At 49.4% G+C, this 23,544-nt stretch overlaps 1 protein-coding gene across 2 annotated transcripts; it reads right to left on the bottom strand.

Annotated features, from left to right (window-relative positions):
- Window positions 1-42: 42 nt before the first annotated feature.
- tub (TUB bipartite transcription factor) lies at window positions 43-22,514 on the bottom strand. Of its 2 annotated transcripts, none has more exons than XM_029846470.1 (12): window positions 22,411-22,514; window positions 8,503-8,554; window positions 7,546-7,708; window positions 6,803-6,940; window positions 5,684-5,836; window positions 4,836-4,957; window positions 4,267-4,458; window positions 4,079-4,191; window positions 2,664-2,778; window positions 2,309-2,407; window positions 2,053-2,224; window positions 43-1,677 (listed from the first exon to the last, which is right to left on the bottom strand). In XM_029846470.1, the coding sequence occupies exons 1-12, from the start codon at window positions 22,464-22,466 to the stop codon at window positions 1,544-1,546; spliced, it is 1,509 nt and encodes a 502-aa protein (XP_029702330.1). In that variant the 5' UTR covers window positions 22,467-22,514; the 3' UTR covers window positions 43-1,543. The 2 variants fall into 2 exon arrangements, with proteins under 2 accessions (XP_029702330.1, XP_003970049.1); XM_003970000.3 differs by lacking the exon at window positions 22,411-22,514 and adding an exon at window positions 11,639-11,990.
- Window positions 22,515-23,544: the final 1,030 nt, after the last annotated feature.

Genomic DNA, 23,544 nt, shown 5'->3' with positions numbered 1-23,544 from the left:
GAACTACAAAACAGCTTTTATGGACAGAGAAGAAGATATTTTTGAGGATGAGGAATGCAAAGTTTTTTTTCCCCTTTTTTAATGATCAAAAGTTTAGACCATCACAGTAAACTTTACACCATTTACTATACATTACAACAAGAGTACTAAAAAGAGAAGGTGAAAGAAGCTTTAAGGTCCCAGACACACGTATGAACAGCAGACAGCAAGAGCATCAACCATTCACAATAGAAATCGAAAATAGAAGATAATTGAGTACAAGAATAGCACATGGATAAAGTATCAGATTGTTCTTTGCCTTTTCTCTTTTTTCCCTTTTCACAAGCCATAAAATACAAAATATTTCTTTTTTTTAATATTTTAGATATCACCCAATAAGCAAGAGAAGAGTAATACTTTCATTAAAAACATGAGCAGCACATGAACGTGAACCTACGGCTGGGCAGATGAGAAAATTCCAATAAAGTGAAGCGAAAGTGAGAGAAAATGGATTAATACTGATTAATGAGATTAGGGGACAAACATCAGAAGACGGGCGCAACGTTGAGCCGTGGCTGCCGTTGCTACTTTAGTGACTGCGCAAAGAAAATGTGGTGTTTTTACTTTATAGTCGTCTGGGAAAGAAATGAGCTGTTTGTTGTTCTTTTTTTCCGCCATTAAGTGAAATTTAACTGTCACTCAAACCAGTTTTAGCCCCTTTGGTCCTTTTATGGGATGTCACGGTTGCTGATGACGAGGAAAACCTTCAAGATCAACAAATTTCACATTTCATCTGAGCATCAATTTGAAAAAATATAAGAATTTTGACTTGGCGGTGACAGAAAAATGACAGGAGCCGGTGGAAACCGAGCTCCTCCTGCAGCTAAAGCCTGGAACCAGAGTCAGTCTTCAAAGGCACCGTAAAGGACGCGCAGACACGAGTCAACCACCGCAGATCTCAGCGTAAAGTGTCCCACCATCCTACACATTCACATACGTGATGGGAGGTGATATTTACTGAAGTGGCCGATCTCTGCTCCAGGTAAACGATGTGCTCGGCGTGGGTCAGCACTGCTGGATTTACTGTCAGTGGCAACAGAGGGAAAAATAGGTAATAAATACATAAATAACATAATAAATACATTGTGACGTGCAAGGCTATATAGCTACTGTAGGTACACGAGCGGGTGTCATGCTGGAGGAAATCTGACGTGGATCCGTGTTGTGGGTTAAACTCCGGTCGACTTTCAGAAGCAGATGTTTTAGTTATTTTAACACGTAAAGAAAAATGTTAAACGTCTCCAATACGACAGAAAAGAAGTGTTTGTTGTTACGGTACAAAATAAAAAGGTTTATAAAAAAAAACGTGTTTGACTTTCCAAGTGTTGGACTCAGTGTGCTTTCCCGGCACTGACACACACACACACACACACACACACACGTTGAGGCCCATAAGAGTTTCGCGGGACTTCCAAGGTGATCCGGTGATGCTGAACCTGCCCCGGAGGTCCGTTGGAAGCCCTTGTTCCCAGGACAAACGGAGCGTCCCAACCTCCGGCTGGGTTCACTCGCAGGCTAGCTTGCTGTCGAAGCTGGACAGCGCGATGGCGAAGGCTTGCAGGGCACACATCGGGTAGTTAAAGTCCATGGTGAAGACGTCTTCTGCCACACGACCAAACTGCATCACGATGTAGTCGGCTGCAGAATATCAGCAGAAACAGGCTGCGTGTCAGTGGTTATCTTCAGACTGGAACAATAAAAAGCAACCTTAAAGTTGACGTTATAGTCTACAGATTTCAGTTTTGGTGTATTAAATAAATAAAAAGTAAGCGTGACTGCCCTCTATGGGTGGAAACCCGCTATTACAATAAATTTTTGCTATTTTCTGTCGACTAGTACTGTTAGAGTCACACTGTTAGCTTGTTAGCTGTCTTAAGTGTCTGTGTGATTCTTTTATTTTGTGTGTACTGTAGTGGTGGCTGTTGGAGAATTGCCCCATCTCAACTGCCCCAGGAGCCCTGCCCATTGTCAAGGCATCTTTGGGGCTCTGAGAGTTCAGGTGCTCATACTCACGGTCGTTGTCGTGGATGATCTGGAAATTCTTGACGGAGGCCTGTGTGACTCTGCCGTGGAAGTTGAGCACGTAGGACTGAGTGTCGTCGTTCCACACGGGCGTCTTGTTGTGGAGCTCGATGACGCTTTCGGTGTTCTTGTTCTGCCATCTCGCCAGCAGTGACTCGTGCTCCTGAAACGAAGAAGAACGAGCTCCTGAGCGTGACAGCGCGGACACCGGACACGCGGCACGAGCATCAGAGGCGGCGCTGCGTACATTCCGCGGGCGAATAGACACCCGTTCATGGTCCATGTTCATCCCTGGAATGATTACGCTCATTTTACGAGGTCCTTTGAATCCCAAAACATTGGTTTCCTGAGCGAGAAGAGAAGAGAAGACAGAGCTGTAGCAACAACAAATCAATAAAAACGATGGCAGTCGGCAGCACAAAGGGGCGTCTTCTTTAATCTCAGTAACAGAAACAGCTTCTAATCCTTTAGCGTTCATCATTCCACATCCTCTGGGTTACTGCGACCCACACACACCTCCTGTATTCAATGAACACACGTTTACACACACTCGTCTCGCGGTCGGTTCTGAAAGTGCGTTTCTGAGGCGGGTCTGGACTCACGTAGCAGATGGCTGCCAGCTCTTGACGCAGGTTCCCGGCTTCCAGGCTGCTGGTGGTTTTCACCGGGTTGAGACCGCTGTCGTACACCGTGAACTTGGTCCCCATGAGGTTGGACCTGCCGTGTAGACAGAACTGAAGCAGAGCGCAGCTGACGGCTGGAACAGCCCTTTTGACACTACGACCCGGCGCAGCCAGATTACGTAATATCACACAACCTTGTGCTCTCATTGGACGTTAAATTCTAACTGCTATCAGGTCGGTGGCCCAGCACGCACACTGTGGCTCAGACTGATGGCTGGACTTCCTGGTGGTGGACGAACACACCCCGTCCTCCCGCCATCAGTGAGCGTGCTTTGGCCTTTAAGCTAGTTTGGGTTTGTGTTTCTTCTGTTTTGGCTCACAATGCTTCCTGCTTCCTGTTCTATTCCGAACGCTCTCTGTTCTGCTCTTGCTTTGTCTTTGCAAACCCTCTTTCTATTTCCCCCGACTGTTTCAGCTGCCTCCTGCTCCCAGAGTCCTGCAGCCCCCCCCCTCCCCCGTCACGCCATGATTGATTGATTCAATTAGCTTGTCTTGGATGGCTTTTTCTGGAGCCTCTTCCGTTACTTCGTCTCTGTCGCAACTGTTGCGTTGGCGTTTGGCCCCGCCCACCCGGATGCAACAATAGCTGGTTTTATTTACAATAATCGCCATAAAAATCCTCATTCCCGTCCTCCGTCGCACAGGTGATTCCCACCAGTCAGAGTTGCTGTGACAGCTAATGCAGCGGGCAAAACGCAGGATGCGAGCGCACGTCTCAGCTTCCTGTCGGCGGCCGCTCGTCTCAAACCCTCGCGTTGACTCTGCGGCGTCTCTACCCGGCGTGGAAATGGCCCGGTGCTGCTGTGGTTCGGACTCTTTCCCAGCTGTACGGCGCCCTTCGCCAGGCCTCATTTAGCGGTTAAGGGGGACTCTTGAGGAGCTCCGGATGAAAGGTCAGCGTTCACTTAAATTTAGATCTCCATCAATCAAGCCGGGCTGTGATTGCGGCGGTTTGAGCAGCGCATCGACCGACGACCGGGCCGCCTCTGAAGATTAAAGGCTGAGCAGAGTCGTATTTGATTAAACGCCGTGGCGTTTCCATGGAGCCACTGACGCCGGCCCGAAGCGCTCTTCCCAGATAACACGACCACTCATTTCCTGCCGGGCCCATTGTGGCTGAGTCTATAGCTAATGCACATCTATTAGACAGATCTATGATAGATAGAATGTGATGAAGAACATGCAAGAATATAATTTTAAAGTGGCTAATCAGGAAGCCATTGTTCACATTCAGACTGGACCTGCTTGTGATTCAGTGATCACAATGTCAACAGTGCGATGATGATGGTGGATATAGTCTCATCTCTGTTGCAGCAGGTCTGCGGAGAACTTACCTCAGTTTACCGATGAAGCTTTCCCCACCGCGAGACAGATCAGTGGGATCAATGGAGATGAGGTAATTCGATGTTTTGCTCTTTTTCCTCTTCCTGCCGGCCAACAGGAACATCTGCAACCAGCAGAGATCCCAACGCTGAAGCTCCTCCCATGAAGCCAAGGTTAGATTTCGCATCCCTGAACTCACCTTTTTCCCATCCTCCTTCTCCAGGTGCAGGTAGTAGGTGGGGTACATGCCTCGGTCCATGCCCTTCTTGTCCCTGGTGATTCTGCACTTCACTCGGACCCCCTGGGGCGCGGGGCGCAGCACGAACTCCTCCAGGTCGTCCACGTCCACGGCAGGGTCGCCGACCGGCGGGGTGGGCGCCGACGCCACCTCCTGCGCTCGGGGAAGGAAAAAAAAAAGACCCCACGTGAGACGGCGGCCATGTGAGTGACGCACGGCGCCGAGTGTCAGCAGGTCGGAGTGTGATGAGCACATCGCTCACGGGGAGAAAGAACCAGCACACGGGGTCCAAAAGAAGGAGCTGAGGCACGAGGAGGAGAACCCGTGAAAGGAAATGAAGCCATCAGCCCAACACGCCCGACATCAGTGACTAAACCGAAATAAGCAAAGCCCAAAATAAACTCTGAAGCATCCAGCTGAGCAGAAAATTGATTCTGCATCCCCCCCCCCCCTCTCTCGGTTATTAACTGGCGAACGGCTCGGCGTTCTCCGTGTGGGGCCAAACCGCGCGCTCGCAGCACGCCGCTTACCTTGCATGACTTCCTGCTTGTGGCGGAGCCGGGCCGCGTGTTGCTGTTCAGCTGCGAGGAGCTGGAGCTGATTTCATCCTCGTCGTCTTCCTCCTCGTCAAAGTTCATACTGCTGGATATACCTTCATGGGTGAAACATATCAAAGAAAGGAGGGAAACTAAATAAGGCGTCAGCCCCCCCCCTGTTAATTGGCATCGTGGAGTTTGTAGCCTGCGACAGGAATGCCCCCCCCTCATTCACAGTCAGGTTTAATCCATCACAGAGGAGGTGTGAAGCCCCCAGATTAATAATGCCTTCGAGTTAGCAGCTTTAAATGAAATAATGATGCATCCTCTGTTGTCATATTACCAAACCAACGCGTGGCGGGTTGATGGCGCTTTTATGGGAGAAGACGTGCAGCATTTGGGTGTTTTCCTCTCTGCAAGGACGCAGCTCCTCCAGTCCACAACAAAAGGCCCATTAAAGTAAACTGACCTGGACAGAACTCAACGAAATAACCTGAAGAAAGAAACTGCTGTTTTCTGCTAGCTAATAACGCTCATGCGGTCATATATATGTTATATATGCAGCGGGTGAGTGGTTATAACCACCACCTCCACTAAAACAAATTGACCGGTTGATCATTAATGACTGGAATCTTTACAACAGAGGATTTATGCGCCAGGCTGTCGATATATAGGGCTGAGGCGCTGGCTCTTAAAATAGCATCTGTGTGCTTCTGGCGTGACTCAGTGTGTTTTACCCTCCTACAAGACTCTGCAGAGCTGGAGCAGAATGTTGTGGGTGTAATTACGGACTTGTGGTCAGTGGATTTAACGGCAGAACCACTGGTTGCTGCTGACGGTACCTTTCTTGAGCATGGTGACACGCAGGTCCTGTTTGCTCTGCGAATGAGTGCAGCTCATCACGGGCTCCGGGTTCCCCTCCTCTGTGCTGTTGTGACCCACTGTCAGGATCTGGATCTGGCCGTCGTCCTGCTGGAAACCCAGGCCGTCCACTGCTGCAGAGCCACAATGCAAACAAACCATGTCGGTCTCCGTCACGACGTTAGCTGTTGCTAGGCTATTGCATTTGTTGTGCTAAAATGGAAAAAATAACTCAAATCTGTTCTTCCCAATCTACTCTCAATCCCCCAGAACCAAAAAAATGAAACTACAAATTCTATGTTGCCTATCTTCTATGACACCTTAAATGCCATATTTCACTTTGGACTGTGAGTTTGAAAATCTGGATCTAAAAACAGTTTTTTTTTATTTAAAATGTGGGCAGTTTGGGATTCGCCCCCTAGCGGTCAACCAAGGAACTGCGGGATTTCTTGACAGTCAAGAAATTGTGTTGTTTTCTCTTCTTCTAAAAAGTAAGGAGTGAAAACAACCAGTGGTTTTCCAGTGTCCGCTGAAACGTGTTGCATTAGAAGCCTTCCCTCATGTATCCTGTTGCCTGATACGTGTTTATTACTGCGAGTCCCTACTCGTGCTGTAATCTCAAGAGACTCGGCGAGTGAGACAGAAAAGACGGTGAAACAGGTCCTACTGCTGACCTGATTAATCGCTCCTCTCGGGGGAATTCTTTTTTTTTTCTGGGACAAAGTCATTTCAAAGATGAACATCTCGTATCGTTGCTGTGAGGATGATTTCCCAAATTAGCCTTCAGAGTGCAGGAAGATACTGTATTTGTCTGTGCTGATATTGTGACACATTCTCGTGGACAGTTGCAGTGGCAGAGAGCAGACAGCCCCCCCCCCCCCCGATGCCAGTCTGTAACTGAGGGCTTGAACAGAGCGCTGCAGCTGCAGGGTCATTCACATTCTGGGCTGCTCTCGCCGCCTAAATCAGCTTTTTCATCGTGTTCTGCTTTGTTTTTGACCGTCTCCTCCTTCTGTCAGTTACTCTTTCTTGCGTGTCTGTTTTTTTGGACATTCCCCTCCCCCCACTCCTTCACTCTACCCATTTGTCTCAATGCTGACCTTTGTGCTTCCCCTTCCTCTCCTTCTTTTCGCTTCCGGTCTGTGGCGTGGAGCTGGCCGACGCTTTGCCCTTTTTGGCCGAGCGGGGCGGCTGTGCATCTGCTCTTGACGTCGCCTCCTCCTGTTCGGCCTCTTGCACTGAACACAGATGGGGAGTGGGTTCTAACTTTGGAAAAGCAGACTGCATATTGGACTCCATTTTATTCTCACAGCAAGTGCGACGGTTCCTACAATAAATCAGAATTTTGGCTTTGAAATGTGTGAAAGAGAACCGCCCATATTAAAGGAAAAGGCAGCTACGTCCTGCTCATGAAGAGGAGGTTGGTAAAGGGAATATTACCCTCATTTCATCAGAATATTTGCCTGGTGCAGTTTGTCTGTATATTTTCTCCTCCATCCTCATGAATTGTGACAGTTTGTGGCCTGCAGCCCAGTAACCGGGCCTCAGAACTGGAGATTAACTGGCTGCTGTGTTCTCTGTGCAGATAAGCAGACTTCATCAATCCCCAGTCCCAAACCACTTCCTCGGATTTGCAGCTCTCCGGAAAACCCACAAAATAAAGTCTCATAATTTCCGCTGCTTCTGATTGAGGCGGTAACATTCCGGAACCCCGTACGCCATCCGTCATTGCAAAACCCATTTTCAAACCCATTTTCAAGCCAAGAAGTTTAGTGAGTAAGCGAGGTAGACAGATTTATCAGCCCCGTCCTCCCCGGGACCGGGGAGCGCTCCTCTTCCTCACCGTTATAAATGGTGCTGCTGTTGCTGCTGAGGTAGGATTCCACCAGAGGAGCCTGTTCCTCGCTCTGCTTGGTCCGCCGAGTGCGAGACCTCCCGTCCACGGTGGACTGGACCATCAGAGGCTCCTGCCTCTTCTTCTTCTGCTTCTGTTCAAGGAGCGCTCGCTGTCGAGGTCGCGGTGGCGTGCGCAGGCATACAAACAGACAGACACGTGGAATGAGACTCAAAATATTTCGATTCCGATCTGGGCTGCAACAAAAAGGCAAAGTGGGTGATAAAGCTGCGATTTCTGGCTGCCACACAGCGGCGGAGATAATCCTCGCTGATATTCCAATATCTCCCTACATGATTTTCTCTTTCTGACAGAGGATTATTCATTAAAAGTCTGGGGACCTTTGAGCATCCTTCAGTATTTGAAACATATGCTGACATAATTCCTCTAAAACATATCTGAGGATGCGCTGCCAAAACGGCTAAAACCTGCGCTTCGATACTCATCTGGACTCCATGTCACATATACGCCAGACTCACAACCAGGACTCATCAAATATTAAAGGTTTCTATTAGTGGAGGAGGCTAATAGGCTACGTGCTCCACAGCTGACGTCCTCGCAGGAGCAGCACCGGCCCAGAGGCTTGGAGGGTGCTCGCGTTTGTGCACGTCAACAAAAGCTGAACCCAGTGAGGTTAAACAATGAAACATTACAGCCAGTCAGTCCTGAGGAGTGACATCATCCGGATCAGTCACCTGACCTGCTGATGATAATCTGAGCCTTTATCACTTGGTTTTAATCCCGTTAAATATTTACTCTTCTTCTTGAATAGGTTTGAAACCCCTTTCCAAAGGTGCGTGCTGCATTATTTACCGTCCTTAAACGCATTTCCTGCTCACGAGAGGGACCGGAGTGATGGAGAGAACCCTGTTCTCCTCTCTGGGATGGAGTGTTATAATAACCCACCTGTCTGTCCAGCTTCTGCTGTCGGAGGTTGGTTCCCTCATCATCTAAAGAGCTGCAAAGAGAAGAGGAATAAGACGCAACTTAATTAGCCTCCTGCCCTTTAATTACACTGCTTATCTTCGTGCCATTCACCAAACCGAGCCAAAGTTTTGGACTGAAAGGAGCTTCCCAAAGTTTAAATTGGACCGAGTTTTGATTTTGGAGCTAATAAAAACACAGCGTGCGTCTATGGAAATGCAGTGCAGAATATAACGGCATGAATCATCTCCAGCGGCAGCCGCGGCATCTTCCTTTGGAATGATAAGCAGCTTTACAGATCGCAACGACCACCAACCCGAGCTCAATATCAACAAATCAAACGAGCCGGTGTCGGACTCACGCCGCAGCGGTGGAGTTTGCTGGGATTCATGCCAAATTTGCCTCCGCCGACCGGCTCCTAAACGTGATCCTGTGAATCTACTCGTTGTGGAAACGAAGCTTTATGAACACACAACACGCAGCAGGGGCGAGGATCTATATATGATCTGAAAACATGAGTGACGGCTGTCACTTTCCAGCCATTCTGTGGTGCGACTCACACCCGTTAGGGGTGGACAGGGCGCCCCCGCCGCTCCAACACACTCCCATCAGCAGCAGTGGAACCACGACTGTGTTCTGAACGCTTGTGTTGTATCCACACAGGGACGTTTCTGGAACTGATCCCCTCCCCACCACACCGTACTAAGAACCTGCAGGGGCCTCCAAGATTCTAATCAACCTAATGAGCATATTTTTCCAAGGCTGTGGGAGGAATCTGGAGCAACTGGAGGAAAAACCCACGCAGGCAGAGGAGGAGGACGTGCAAACTGTGCTGCCTGTGCTGCTTTCTGAAACGGGCCGTAAATTTGTGCCATGTAAGACGGGTCAGCTGGTTATTCCCAAACGCGTGCACACAGGAGCCGGCGTGGCTGTTTGTCCCTGGGAGGCCTCCATAACCTGTCACCCACCACCTGGAACAGGCTCCAGCCTGCTGCCGTCCACATGGAGAGAGCAGCAATGGATGGACAGACATGGTGGGACAGAAACAATGACACAAAACCAGGCAAGGACAGCAGGGACAGGGGGTCCTCGAGTGCTCCTCTAAAGACCGTTTGGATGTCATCCACCACAAATTAATGACGCCCCTTCAGGTCGTGGGTTTCCCAGGTGACATCACTAGCATGGACCCATTTTGGATGGGAAGCAGCCACGGAAGCTCCCACTGGCTCATCGATTCAAAAACGTCTGACCATCCTAATCAAATTAAGAGACGAGGACTTCCTAAAGGAAATAATCAGCATGAAGTGAGTTCACATGAAAGAGATAATGGGATGTCACCAGTGTTCAGCCTTCAACCCAACACCTGGTACTGCTCTACAGGTTGCACTGGACCGAACCCTTTAGGGTGTGACCCCAGACTTCCCTGTGAACCCTGACAGAGTCCAAATGATCACACAAAGTGAAGTAAAGCAGAGAAGAGATGATTGAGGGTGGAGGAAGTGGTGCTGCTGGTGGGTGGGAGGAGAGGGGAGGGGGGTCTGCTGGCATGTGAGAAATGAGAAAATGTTGTCGCCGTCCAGATCTGCTAACGACGACGGCCACTGATCTGCTCTTTATGTGTTTGCATGGCTAATGAAAAACTGCCATTGTTGCTCTGCACAGTCAGATTGAGCTCCTTCAAGCACCTCAGCATACCTTCTCTTCATGAATCCAGGGGTAAAATGCACATATACGGTTAGAAAACGAAGTCAGCTCCCATTGGCTTGAATACCAGCAGTGTGATGAATAACAGACATATGATGAGGGCTGTTTTCAGATCCTTCACACACACACGCAAACAAAACACTCTGCATTCAGTCGTCATCTGTGTGAATGGGCATCAGAAGATAATGGCTTTAGAAGAGCAGCTCCACAGGAGGTCAAGCAGCTCAGTTTGGGCTCTGTTGTATATGTATCTGCATCATATCAGCGGTGCTCCTATTAAATAGCCATTATGGCTCTTCTGCCATGCAGGGCAAATTGTAAAATAAGGTGCAAATGTTAGTAATGGATGGGTTTAACATGGGCGAGATGGGTTCTCGTAACTGTGACTGACACATGCAGTGATGACAGCCTGATGGGATACAGCATCAGGGATGGAAACATTCATGACTTTACACGCCCAGTTTAACAAAAACTAAAGGGGATCTGACCAGGGGACTCAAGGAAACCTGGGAATCTGGACTTTTTCAGAAAGAAACAGGATCCAGCACAAACCCCACCCTCTGTTTAGGGTAAATAATGAAGCTGGTGCTAACGACGGGCTTCTTTTGTCCCCTCATCGAGTGCGAAGCAGAAATAAGACAAAAGATCTTCAAAATGCTGAGACGCTGATGTGGAAGATTTGCCCCAAATTCAAAAAGCAGCTTCGGGGTGTGTGTTGTCGGCTGTCGGGAGAGTGTGTGTTCCTTCGTTCCGCTCCAACTTAGCACAGCTGAAGGAGACTTTTGGTTGTGTGTCGCTCATGTCTGTGTGGGGTTAAGCCCAAACTCGCAGTGACACTTCAACAGCTTGAAAAAAACTGAGTGCTGGGTCCCCATTTCCGCATTTAATAGAAAATTAATATAAGACGTGTTCACTTCCTGCCGCAGCCTCATTGTGGAATCTGTGGACCGTCACGGCGGCAGCGTGAACCAATGGCTTCAAAGTAAGTGGGGGAACCATGGCGATGGGTTTTCAATCAGCCAGGCTTGTTAACAGGGCTCTTCAAATGTCAAAATCAGGCCAAACACTCAGATTTGCAGACATGACACGAGAAAAGAACACACAACGCCTAAGAACGATATACTATGAGCTATTGTCATATTCAGACACAAAAAACCCAGAGCATTCTTAATGATACGGCCAGCTAGAACTCCTGGATTCACTTTGGGGAATAATTGAATGTTCCTGTTAGAGAAGTGCCCGTGGAAGCGTTAAACATCAGCATGTTCCTATTCAGATCAGAACAATTCCCGTCTCCAAACCCCGTTTGTCTTTCCTACCAGTTGGACACGTGTAACCGACCAGCTGCTCGATAAACAAACACGGGGCTTTAAAAGATGAAAGCGCTGCCCTTTCCCAGGGGGGTGCACTGTACCTGTAGGGGATCCAGTCGGAGGAGTGCTTAGAGCTCATCCTGTGTCAGTCACTCCGGCTGCTGCTGCTGCTGCTGCTGCCTGACGGACTGCGCCAGCGCGGGTGGAAGCGGCTACGGGGGTCTAAGGACAGCGCTCACAGCTGGAGAGCCCGCATCGCCTGCTCATCCTCCGCAGTCTTGATGTCCCCGGACCTGCCTGGCTTCCTCTGCGTGTCCTCTAGCAGTGCGGCGGGCAGAAGCATTCCACGGTCACGGAAAAGGAGCCTTTTCTCGTCTCCCATGTGGATGCTTCCAGTCGCCGCTGCTTCTCCTCATGCATCCGCCTCCCCTGCTCCTGCTCTGTGCTGGTCCCCCCCCCCCCCCCCACTCTCGCTCTCTATCTAAATCTCCATTTGTTTCTTGCCCTTTAAATCCCCCCTCCCCTCCCTTTTCCCACCTCTCAGTCCAAATCTCACTCTTTACCTCTCTGTCTCATCTATCTGCTGTTATCTGCCGCGCGGCACCACCTTCGGCATGGAGTGGAAAACCTTAAGCCCGGGAAGGTTGCGGCGCTCCTGTTTTGTCCTGCCTCTGTGTCATTTCTGCACAGCGCCAGCCCCCATCCCATTTTCTCTTCCTCTCTCTGTAACACACGCTCTGTACCTTCCTTGCCTGTGTTGCTCGACGCATGTAAAGCAGGGAGTCAGATGCGTTTTGTGGGGCCATAATTTATTTATTCTCTCAGAGTAAGGGGCATTAGCATATGACTGTGCAGGCTAGTGCTAACAGCCTTTAATTCAGCCAGACAAAGCCACCCTGTGATAGCGGCGCGGCTCTGAACCTCGCTCACACACATCTGCTTCCGTCCTCCTCCTGCCGCCCCTCACTGTCAACACAAACACACATCGCTCACTGTGCTCCCGGGTTATTCAGGAATCCGTCTACAGACCGTCCCACTAAGTGGCTTCCTTGTAACAAAACCGCCTCACAACGAGCCGATTCACGCCTGCGTGCGCATCCATTTCAGCAGTTATCCATACAGGTGTTGTGTGAAGGTGAGGGAATTGATCTGTGGAACGTGTTCTTCTCCTCATGGGTGTGGATGAAAGCCTAGAGTCTCCACAGAACGCCGTCACAGCCGTGCACTTTTACGGGCTCCTGTAACATGCTCATGTTGATTTACAGCATTAAATGCAACAAAGCACTTAAATAAAAGCAACAATTTACTGTGCGAGTTGAAACCCACGCCCATTTTTCTCAAGGCCGGCTGTTATTATCTGCACGTCTGACACACGAGCAACGGCGTTACACATGATCTTCATCCCAGCAGCTTTCATTATTTATTGCTTGTACGAAGACATGACTCACTAAACATAGAGCACACGGCAGTAAACAAGAGCGGTGGAAGCTAAAACAGAGGCTTTTTGTCCCTGAATCAGCTAAGGTTTTATTCCATGAACGACTGGTGTTTTAAATTAAACTACGGCTCATCCAGCGAGTCTGGACGGACGGATGGACTATTATAGACCTCGTCTAAACAAATGCATCTTCCAAAATCCTTCTGGTACACACAGAAGGACTAAATGTCATATCACACAGTACAAATCAGGCCAGCCTGGCTCATCGGGGGTGGCAGGGAGTTGGCTGGCCTTATCTGTCACCAGATCTTAATCCAACGCAGCGCAGGGATCTGGAGTTTGGCTTCATGGATGTGTAGCTGACATATCTGCAACGAGTGCCTGACGCAGTCGTGCGAATACAGGCCGAAGTCTCACAAATGACATCTGTAAAGGGCAAAAGCAGTCCTGCAGGTAACAGGAGGCCTGACCTGACTGTAGAGAGCAAGAGGAACAACGTAAAACCTGCAGAAATAAAGAAAGGCCAGGCAAAAGAGCGCCCCCTAATGGCTAACGGCTTTGAAAACAGAGGCGTAAACGGTTGACATGCTAGACACATGAATGCTGGAGTATCTGGAGGACAAACATACAACCATGAAGAACTGAATGGGACTGTGGAACATTAATCAAGGGCTGCATATACAGGCGAGAGGCCACGCCCCCTCCCGTTGTTGCGTTTTGGCCCAGATAATCACAAAGAGTTCCAAAATAGAACAACGTGCACCTGCCCCACCAGAGATCATCCCACGGGTTACTGTATCAGATAGAATCAAACACGGGCATTAACAGGTGCTCGCAACGGGGGGGTCCGAGCGCCCTGAAGCAGCCGGGCAGACGTTCAGGAAACTGAATGCAAATTGTGGCCACGAAGGGGCAACGAGAAGGTCGGCGCAACACCCACACGCAGACCCTCAGACCCAGAGAGCGACCCGCTGAGCCTCAGAGCCACCATCTGGTTCTGAACAGTGTCTGCTCACAGGCGCTCATGATTAGCCTGAAATGTGCCAGGCCTTTAAAAAAGAGCATTCGCTCCAAATTCGCTCCTGACACGACTGAAACCATTGATTGAGGATCTTTCAATTACAGCCTCTCGGCTCCTCAAAAGAAGAGAGTGTTGGGTCACGACCCTGGAAACGCGTGTTCCTTCTTTAAGGACTTCTGCCATTATTCCATTAGAGCAGTTAGCACAAAGAGTGACCTGAGCTTGGAACTGAACGGCATCGTCGACCCTCTGAGGTGTAATTATCATTATATTTGAGGAGGTCTTTTTTTGAAGGGAGCTCTTCCTGTGCTCCTTGGAACGGTGGCTGATAGCCATAGAAACAGACGTGTTCTTTAAAGGTGCCTCTCACAGTTAATGACAGAAAAGGGTGGAAATGGCCCGAGGCAGCTCCTGGCCTGCCTGACGAACGTCAGAGTAAATAAAAGGAGCGTCGCAATGATGGAACAGGTGTAACGCAGCGGCCTGGGAATATTTGATGCTGAGAGGACTTTGAAGTTCGGCGGCGGTCACCAGAGGGCCGCTAACGGCCGAGTTCCACGTGATTCCCCAATGGCAGGCCGTGTTTTATCGGCCTGAAGCGGAGCGTCTCTTTCCTCCCTGCTGAAAGAGGCGAGGAGGAGAGAAACAAACGCCGCAGCGTTTCCATCCCCTACCTGTCTGGAGTCTCGGAGAAGTTTAGGAGGATCCTCCAGAAACACGACATACCGGTTCATTTCAAACCCAGCAACACTCTCAGACAGAGGTTAGTACACCCAAAGGACAAGACACCAAGACCCAAACAAAGTAATGTTGTTTATGCTGTACAGTGCCAGGAGAAATGCAAGGAACTGTACATTGGGGAAACCAAACAACCTCTACACAGAAGAATGGCACAACACAGACGTGCCACCTCTTCGGGTCAGGATTCAGCAGTCCACTTACACTTAAAGGAGAGTGGGCACTCCTTCGAGGACAGCCAAGTACAGATACTGGCCAGAGAAGACCGCTGGTTCGAAAGGGGGGTCAAGGAAGCTATCCATGTTAAATTGGAGAAACCATCCTTAAACAGAGGTGGTGGCCTGAGACACTTCCTGTCACCCACATACAATGCAGTCCTCCACCCCTTCCAACAGCAAAACAAACATTCACACCATTCCAAGAGACCCAGTGACTCATCACCATGTGACCCAGCAGACAAAGGGGAGACATCTCAACAGAAACTAGGTGAACGACCCGACCAACGACCCTGCTAACGACTCTCAGGTGACCCAGATCATTAGCATACAAATGGTCCACAGGGGCTATATATTTTCAAGCTCTCTCCCCAGCGATTTCAGAACTGATGAAGCCTTCTGGATAGAAGGCGAAACGTCTTCAAGAGAAGAAACCCAGTCCAGTTGACAGAGAAAACTACCTTGGAAGTTCCTCTTGACAAAATCGATTTTTCCTGTTCAGAATTGGCGTTTTCCCTAAGGCGCCGTTCTCCCGGTAACAGGAGGCCGGTGGCACCAGTAATTATAATAACGGTCCTGGCGCAGAACGCTGATGTGGAAATGGAGCTCTGGCTTGTGTCTGCTTGTTGCCGTCACACAGCCCTAATAATCCGGTCCAGCACATCTCAGCTCTGTAGAGGACCCCCCCCCCCCCCCCCGTCTTCCCCCGTCAACCTAAAACATGTCACATCCTGCACGAGCCGCCATCTCATCATGGCGGAGGGATTTGAGCTGCTCTCTAATGACCCTGATTACCAGCCGGTCCTGTTTCCCCCAAAACAAACCAGTCCTCTGTCCAGGAAGACCCTAATGGAGAGTCACTGCTAGACCGGGAAGCGTGTCTGTCAGCCCAAACCGGGGGAACGGGACCATCCAGCTGACATGGATGAACAGATGGAGATGATCGGAAGATCAGCACACGTCCAGAAACACGTGTGAATCTTCCAGATGAGCACATCTGCAGAGCTGGAGACGGCAGCTCCCCTCAGCGTCTCCCAGCATTCAACTGGGTTTGTGACGCGAAGGTAAAACTCTTCCTGCAGAGAAGCAGCTGCGTTGGCGGGAGCACCGAGGTCGTCCCCATCAGACGCTTCCGTCAAATTCGGCCTTGAAAGACGGGACTGCGAGGGACGCAACTAGGACGCAAAGGGAGGAGGCGTGGAGTGGACGCGCGCGGCGTCCCGTTTCATGTGGGGGAGGAGGGCAGGAGAGGGAGGGAGGTTCTGCAGGGAGCATTTAAAGTCTCACAGGCTGATGGAGTTTAGCAATGCTAACAGATTAATCATGGATAGGGTGAAATGAATGGGTAGAAACATAACGGAGGACAGGAAAAAAGGATCAAAAGTGCTTCTATTTCCACTCCTCAGATTTGTTGTAATGTGACCTAAAGGGAAATGAATGCATTTAAAAGTGAGGGCAGAAACACAGCGGGAAAGTCTTATTAGATAAAGGGCACGTCGATGGAAACAAAACTAATCAAATAGTGCACGGCGCTCGGGAGAAGTGGCCCTCAAAACCTAATCTGGCCCTTCAATTTGCTCCGAACCTCCCAAATGAAAGCATGTTGTCATTACATTACCTATTTCAGAAATCTTAACCTTAACCTGGTTATCGGCCCCGGTGCGGCAACATGGTGGGGGGGTCATACACATGACTGAAAACACGGGACTGAGGCCCTCTGTTGATCTCATACTCCAGCAGATATCGAAGGGAATTTAAAGAGAGAATTACGAAAAACTAAAAAACCCATCTGCATTTTGAGGGAAACCTCAGGGCGTTAAGCAATAATGTACGAAGCAGAATGTGGGCGACCCCCACTCTAGGGCTGCTTCCTGTCGTTAGACCCAGAGCCACGTGCACAAAAGCCTCAGTCAGACCCTCTCGGCAGACCCGGGACATGCATAAAACATGATTTGGATGAGAAAATGTCAGGCTGGATGGAGCAGCGTCCCACAGAGGGGAGCAGATGGACTGCTTCAGTCAACCACTGCGCCTCTGCATCGCCGCGTATGTACGCAGGCACAGCGACGCCGCCAATACCAAAACAAGGCTAGAACAATCCCAAGGTTCACTGGGGCTTTTATGGCACAAACATCCGTCTGAAGACGGGACCTAAGTGAGTGTTGCGGTACAGGACGTCAGAGCGGCGCCTCATTGTAAAACTTTCACTTTTTTAAAAAAGGACTTCAACTCAATTCAGTCAATTCTAAGCTGAGACGATGTGCTTGCATTTGAAAGCCACCGGTAGCCATGGTTACCACACAAACGTCCTTGTGTAGCAAGATAGCAAAGCAAGTATGGCGCGGCGAATCAAAACGAGTTTTTTCTCTTCCCCCAAATGAAAAAGTTTCTCACGTAAAAAGCGCATTTGCACCATTTAATACTAGATCCTGGATGGGCTCTAAAGAAGAGTTCCTGTCATCAAGAATGACGTTATGCTGGTAATCTCACTCTCAGAGGCAGCGATGTTCCAGCGGTGCCATCAGGGGATGCGCCGCGTATTAGCCTCGTCTATCTTTAGAGAGCAATTAATGGACATGAGTCATTCCGAGCTGCTCCTACGAACATTATCTCCATCGACGGTGTTGAGAACTCCACCGCACTTCCATAAAAATCAATTAGAGGAGGGTAAAGCAGATATGCCACAGCCATATTGGCAGATCACATTCAAACGCAGCCCTCTGGCAAGAGAATAGCAGGACCGCACACACACACGCACGCACGCACACACACCACTGCTGGTTTGATCCTGTGACCATGGCAACAGCAGAGTCTACATCACTGTGCTTTAACCTACAAATGAGTTTGTATTTTATAGATAATAAAAATACACCACATGCAGGATTTCCACAATGAATGTGACTAATTGGTGTGTGTCGACAGCAGGACGGTGGAACGTCTCGTTGTGCTACAATTATCTTTTCCGACCGCAGACGTGGTGTTCATCCTCGGCCACACGGGGGCGCTGTGGCCCAGGCTGGCGGCCCCTGGAGGAGAGGGGCCATTTCAGAGGCTGCAGCTGCAACACTTGGACTCAATATTTGCTCATCACAGCCATCATTCATTTCTCACACTGTTCCATTGAACTATTCGCATTCACAAAGATAAGAAGGAAAGTCAGCCTTAATCTTAAAGGATCAGTGTCGGCTGCTAGATTTGATGTGACGCTTGTTTAAATATGTGTTGGCTTTTCTCTGCTTTTAGAGGACGGCAGCCATCCAAACACACTCGGATTCACATGCTGTCTGCATTTAATCCTTTCATCATTACGAGTACACTAATTGCCATTTATTATTTTCCATCAAGCTAGTTTGGTTCAATCTGTCTCCATTAAATCGGTGTCCCCTGCAAAGGTGGGTGCTTTATGTCATTTGCTGGCTCCCAGTCACGCCTGTCTGGTTCTGTGTGCAGCAGACAGGCAGCAGGGTTTGTTCCACGGTTGTTTTCTTTGTTTACTCGCTCCCCTGGAGCTGCAGAGCATCACTCGGGGCAGCAGAAGGAACCACACGACCTGTCAGTGTAGCGCTGCTATGAACATTAACTCGCTGACTCAGCATGGATCAACGACCCGGGGCCTTAATGAAGCCTCTCGATTACCCTTTTGTTGACTTCCTCTATGAAAAAGGACGCGCAATGTCTACGGTGTCTCCCTCTTTTGGCGAGCAGAGCAATTACACAATCTGTTATCGCATCTATGATGTCATATCCTCCACATAAGCGCCGCTGACGCTCGTCCAGGTGAATAATGTCGGACGTCTGTTCGCGCCCACAGTCTGAGCACAGATGAATGGAGCATGAATAGGAGAACAGCAGGACGCAGGACAGAACCATCCTGTACCGAGGGATCCAAGTTAAATGTCAAAACATTCACAGTGAAGCGAACTGATTGTAAAAGTTTAGAATAAAATAATCCACAATCAAACATCGGGGGGGGGAAATGTATCACTGCGCTGCTAAATTGCAGTCAGTTAGAATGGAAACAAGTGGAAAATTACAGTTCGAGAGAGCCAGAGGAGCTAATTAGCAGCATGCTAATGAGATCGAGACCCTCCTCCCAAAATGAGGAGGTCTAATTATTTGGTCATTTATTCTTCCTTCCTTCCTTCCTCCATGCTAACAGACACCACGTCTAAATCTATAGGATTTGAATATATTTGGAAAGATTTCCAAATGTTTAGAATAAAAGCGGAGCACCCACAAACGTGGCTGTTCAGATCAAATCACATCCTAACAAACTGTGAGCCGTTAGCTGTCAATCAAAGCAGCCTTAATTAGGAAAACCTGGTGCCATAATATCATTTACACAGGTAAAGACTTATGAAGTCAAATCAGTGAATTATAGGGGGCCAGACAAGCTAGTTCTGAATCATATTCCTCCTCCAGCAATGATTCAAAGCAGATCATTTATGGTGAAAGGGGCCCAAAATAATATTTCAGCTATCATAACAATCTTTGGTGACTCCAAGTCGGTGCTGGATGATGGAGCCCTTTAGAATGGAGAATTGGTTCAGCTCAGAAATGCAGAATTGCAGATGGAACCAGGCTACGTGTGCGTGTGTGTGTGTTTTCTAATCATCGGTCTCCATAAACCTTCCAATGTCTACTGGAAACGTGTGCGGATGCCTGGATGCTACATCTCCAGCTGTGTAGTGTGATTGGAGGCTGTTAGCTTCACATGGATCCAAGCTCCATCATCCCTAACTAGTCTGTCCCAGGGGCCACTGGGGGCCATACAGGAAGACACCAACCAAGGGTCAACAGTCCATCCAGACAGGCACCATTTAGAGTATCTAACCAACCTGTTTCCACCTCAAACCGGAGAGACAAGATGGCGGACCATGGCTCCCATCTGCCCCTGAAGACTCATTCAAGGCTGTTCGGGAAAACCGTCGATAATAACTTACAGATTCACCTGCAAAACCACCGCGCGCGACCCTGCAGCCGGTTTGCTTTGCCGCCTGCTTCCGCCCGGTTACTACAGAAACAGGCTGACATTGACTAATCTGTGACTGCGTAATAGCTGGAGAGGAATCGGTCTAGCAACCGCACAGCTGCCCGCTGCTCCTGGAGTGTGGACGGCTTAATTGCAGAGGTCAGACTCACTGTGACTAATTGGTGTGTGTGTGTGTGTGTGTGTGTGTGTGTGTGTGTGTGTGTGTGTGTGCTTGTAATAACAGCACTATAGCAGGAGGGTCATCGAGCTGAGAGGTGAGCAGGTCTGATGAAGGAGGAGGGGCCATTCCAGACACAGCAGGTGGGGAATTATTCTTTTTTTGTGTGTTTGCTACATGAAAACAAGAATGGCTCATAACGCTAACGACACTTTCACTTTCAAACTTATGAAGCAACCGGATAATTCTATCTTGGAGAGTCTTTAATGCCACTGGGGGCCCTCAAAACCATGGATCCGGGCTGCAGGTATGCTGGCTCCGTGCACACTGTGGCCCCCAGGATGTCGGAGGGCTCGAGAGAACTTGATGAGTCAGCATTATTTGATTAGATATTGACAACCTGGTTTTAAAGTGGTGCAGATTAGTTTCTATTCAAACCGGCAAGAATAGAGTCACACGAGTCGTCCTTGAACTCGGCTCCTTTGACCCAGAGGACAGTTTTCCACCTGTTGGGCTCCTGTGTTTGCAGACTTGGTCCCATTGGCAGCAGAAACACCGTCCTTGAGGGCTGTTGTGGCCTGACGGGCGACACTCGATTTCCCAAATAAAGAGCGTCAGAAAACGTGTGGTAGATTTACAAGTTTTAAATTTAAGGCGACAGGTGAGCGCTTGCGTTAGCATCCAGCTGTTTGTCCATTCCAGGTTGCCGTAGGAACGTGACCGAGACACATTCTTGCACCAACGGAGGGGGACAAACCTCAGTATTTAATATGAGATATCCTATTGCTAAGAATTCTTCTGTTTATCACATTAACAGTATCACACCCATGAATTCCACCGCAGGCTGCTGCCAGGTGGCTGCTCGTCAGAGGGAGAAATGTGCGTGCACGTGGTGCTGGGCCATGTTTCTGATTAGAGGAGCCGAGATGCGAACACTCATCGTTGATTAAAAGAGGCCCCGTCTGCTCTCAGCTCTGTCTCTCCAGCCCACCTTGTCCTCCCATCTCCTGGAGACGCTGTTTGCTGAGTGGGCGCCGGGACACGGTGTGATTGTGCACGACGTGCACGCGGCGTGCAGACGTGTTGTGCCATTAGTATTCCAAAGGCAGGACAGTAGCTGGTGGTCGTGTTTCGCTGTCAGAGCTGCATTTGGACTCGTTAAAGCCTCGTTCACACATCGCAACATCACCCAACGTCTCCCCAAGCATGACGCGGCATTTCTCACTCCCAGGTGTTACCTGAATTACCAGATGTTAATCCTACTTTATAACTGTTTATAAGCCTTATTATAACCTGCTCATGGACCAGAGCTGAGCATTGATGCCAGCAGGGGGGTATCAAGTGTATCAAAGTTATATAGTGATCTTATTCGGATCAGGATGGTTTTAGCTTTAATACTTTAAGGGAAAAAATATCCAAACTGATGTGTTGTGTAACACACGCTTACAAATTCACACAAATATATGAATAGTAAAGTCTAAAGTGACTGGCAGAGTGTTGTGATCACTATTACTACAGGAATAGAACTGCTAAAAAACCAACATTCCTGTGTGTGATAGTCTTAAAACCATGTAAGATGTTGGACGCACGCACGTGCACGTGGACAAACTGTCGCACATTTTAACAGTAAATCTCCAGATGATTCCCAGTCGGCGCTGAGGGCCCAGTCGGCCTGGAAAGAATCTTCCGGTTTTGACAAGCTGGTCAATATTGATCGCACAACCAAACCAAAGCAACACGTCAGCACGAGTCGTCAACATGGCTCGTTCACACTTTCCCCGGGAAAGCGTCCCGATGGCGTCACATTTTCTGATCACACGTGGGACGTCACACATCCAACATTTCTCCTTTCCATCCCAAATCTCCGGAATCCTCCTTGGACGTGAACCCAGAAGGTGGTTCCAACACACATCCCGCGCACTTTCTATTCTTAACATCGATGGTCATGAGACACCTGGGAGGCGTCTGTGCACAAAAGTTCTGCGGAAGGTGAGATGACACCCATCCAAAGGTGTGTTGACGACGCTCTGGGGACATTTGGGAAGATCACGCGCACCGTGCAGCCTGAGCTGAGGCTGCAAAACATCAGCTTTAAGCTGCTTAATGACGCTCCTTTTTCAAATTTCCCAAATCCGTTGCACCTGTCAACTAATCGCGCAGATGAGGGCTGGTGTGTGTGTGCGTGTGCGTGCGTGTGTGTGGGGTGTGGGGGGGGGGTACTCTCAACCTGACGGCCTGAACGTGGCGACACGAAGCCGATAGCCTAGGACGCGTTCTACGAGCGCTGTTGTCAACACGAAGGCTGTCTTACCTGTCATAACTCCATCTGCTGTAGGACATGCTCCTGTTGCCGCTGACTCCCTCCATGGCTGCCGGGTGGTGGTGGCCGGGGGCGGCGGGGGGTGGGGGGGGGGGGAGCGGACCTGAGTGGCGGGGCGAGAGTGACACCGGCGGAGAAATCAAGTCAGATCAGATCGGACGGGCGTCGTTCGCCGAGCGGAGGAATCGTCTTCCCTGTGAATGAGCGCTCGGGCGCGCGCTCATCTGGGCTGCACCATCGCGCGGAGGGGGCGCGCGAGCTGTCAGGGAGCGGGGCACGCGCCGCTGCATCTCTGTCGTTTCATTCACGCGGACACAGCGTGCTAATTAACTGTAGCTAATGGCGCGCGCGCACACGCACGCACGCAAAAGAACAATTTGCCCATTAACACCTGTCGCACTCAGCTATTTTAACAATAAAACTGAAATCAACTCGCAATCACGTGACTACTGTGGCCCAGAGGGATCAATCCCTTTGATTACCTGAGCTGCCATGAATTTAAATGTACTTTGAGCCTAAAATGACAGACACGCTTTGCCTCAGAAGGCTTTGCAGTCTGCACAGTTGTTGCTTCCTCTGTCCTTAGACGCTTCAACCAGTTCAGGGCAAATTTAAAGACCCTTTTTGGGAAAAAGAGAGAACCTGTTGAACACGGATCCAGACTGGGATCCGGCTCCTGAAGGCTCTGCCCCCTTTTGGAAACACTAGGAACTACAAGCGTTTTGAGAGGGCAGAACTCTGGGCAGAGTTCACTTAAATAAGAGGGCGTGAGACAGTTCTGTGTTCCTGGTTCTAGTCATCATTCTGGACCAGCTGCACAGTCGGTAACAGCAAGGCTACAGAATATGTTCCCCATGTGTTTGGGGCCTAATATGATAACATCAGAGTCCAACTGTAGGACGTTCCCGGGCCTCCTTTTGTCTTTGAGTTTCAGGAGCTGATCCATTTGGTCAGGCTCCATTGACAGAAATAATTGGATGTCATCAGCATAACGATGGAAGTTTACTGAATGCTTCCTGGTAAGCGTGTATAAAATGAGCATATTTGGCCCGAGCAGTGAATCTTGTGGTATTTTCTTTCTCTGGCTCTAGCGATGATGTTTCTTTTTTGATGAAAATGGACTTC

Source organism: Takifugu rubripes, chromosome 13 (assembly GCF_901000725.2).
Source record: "Takifugu rubripes chromosome 13, fTakRub1.2, whole genome shotgun sequence".
In the NCBI taxonomy this organism is placed as follows: Eukaryota; Metazoa; Chordata; class Actinopteri; order Tetraodontiformes; family Tetraodontidae; genus Takifugu; species Takifugu rubripes.
Note: the sequence above shows the minus strand (reverse complement) of the source record. Positions and strands in the feature narration are given on the sequence as shown.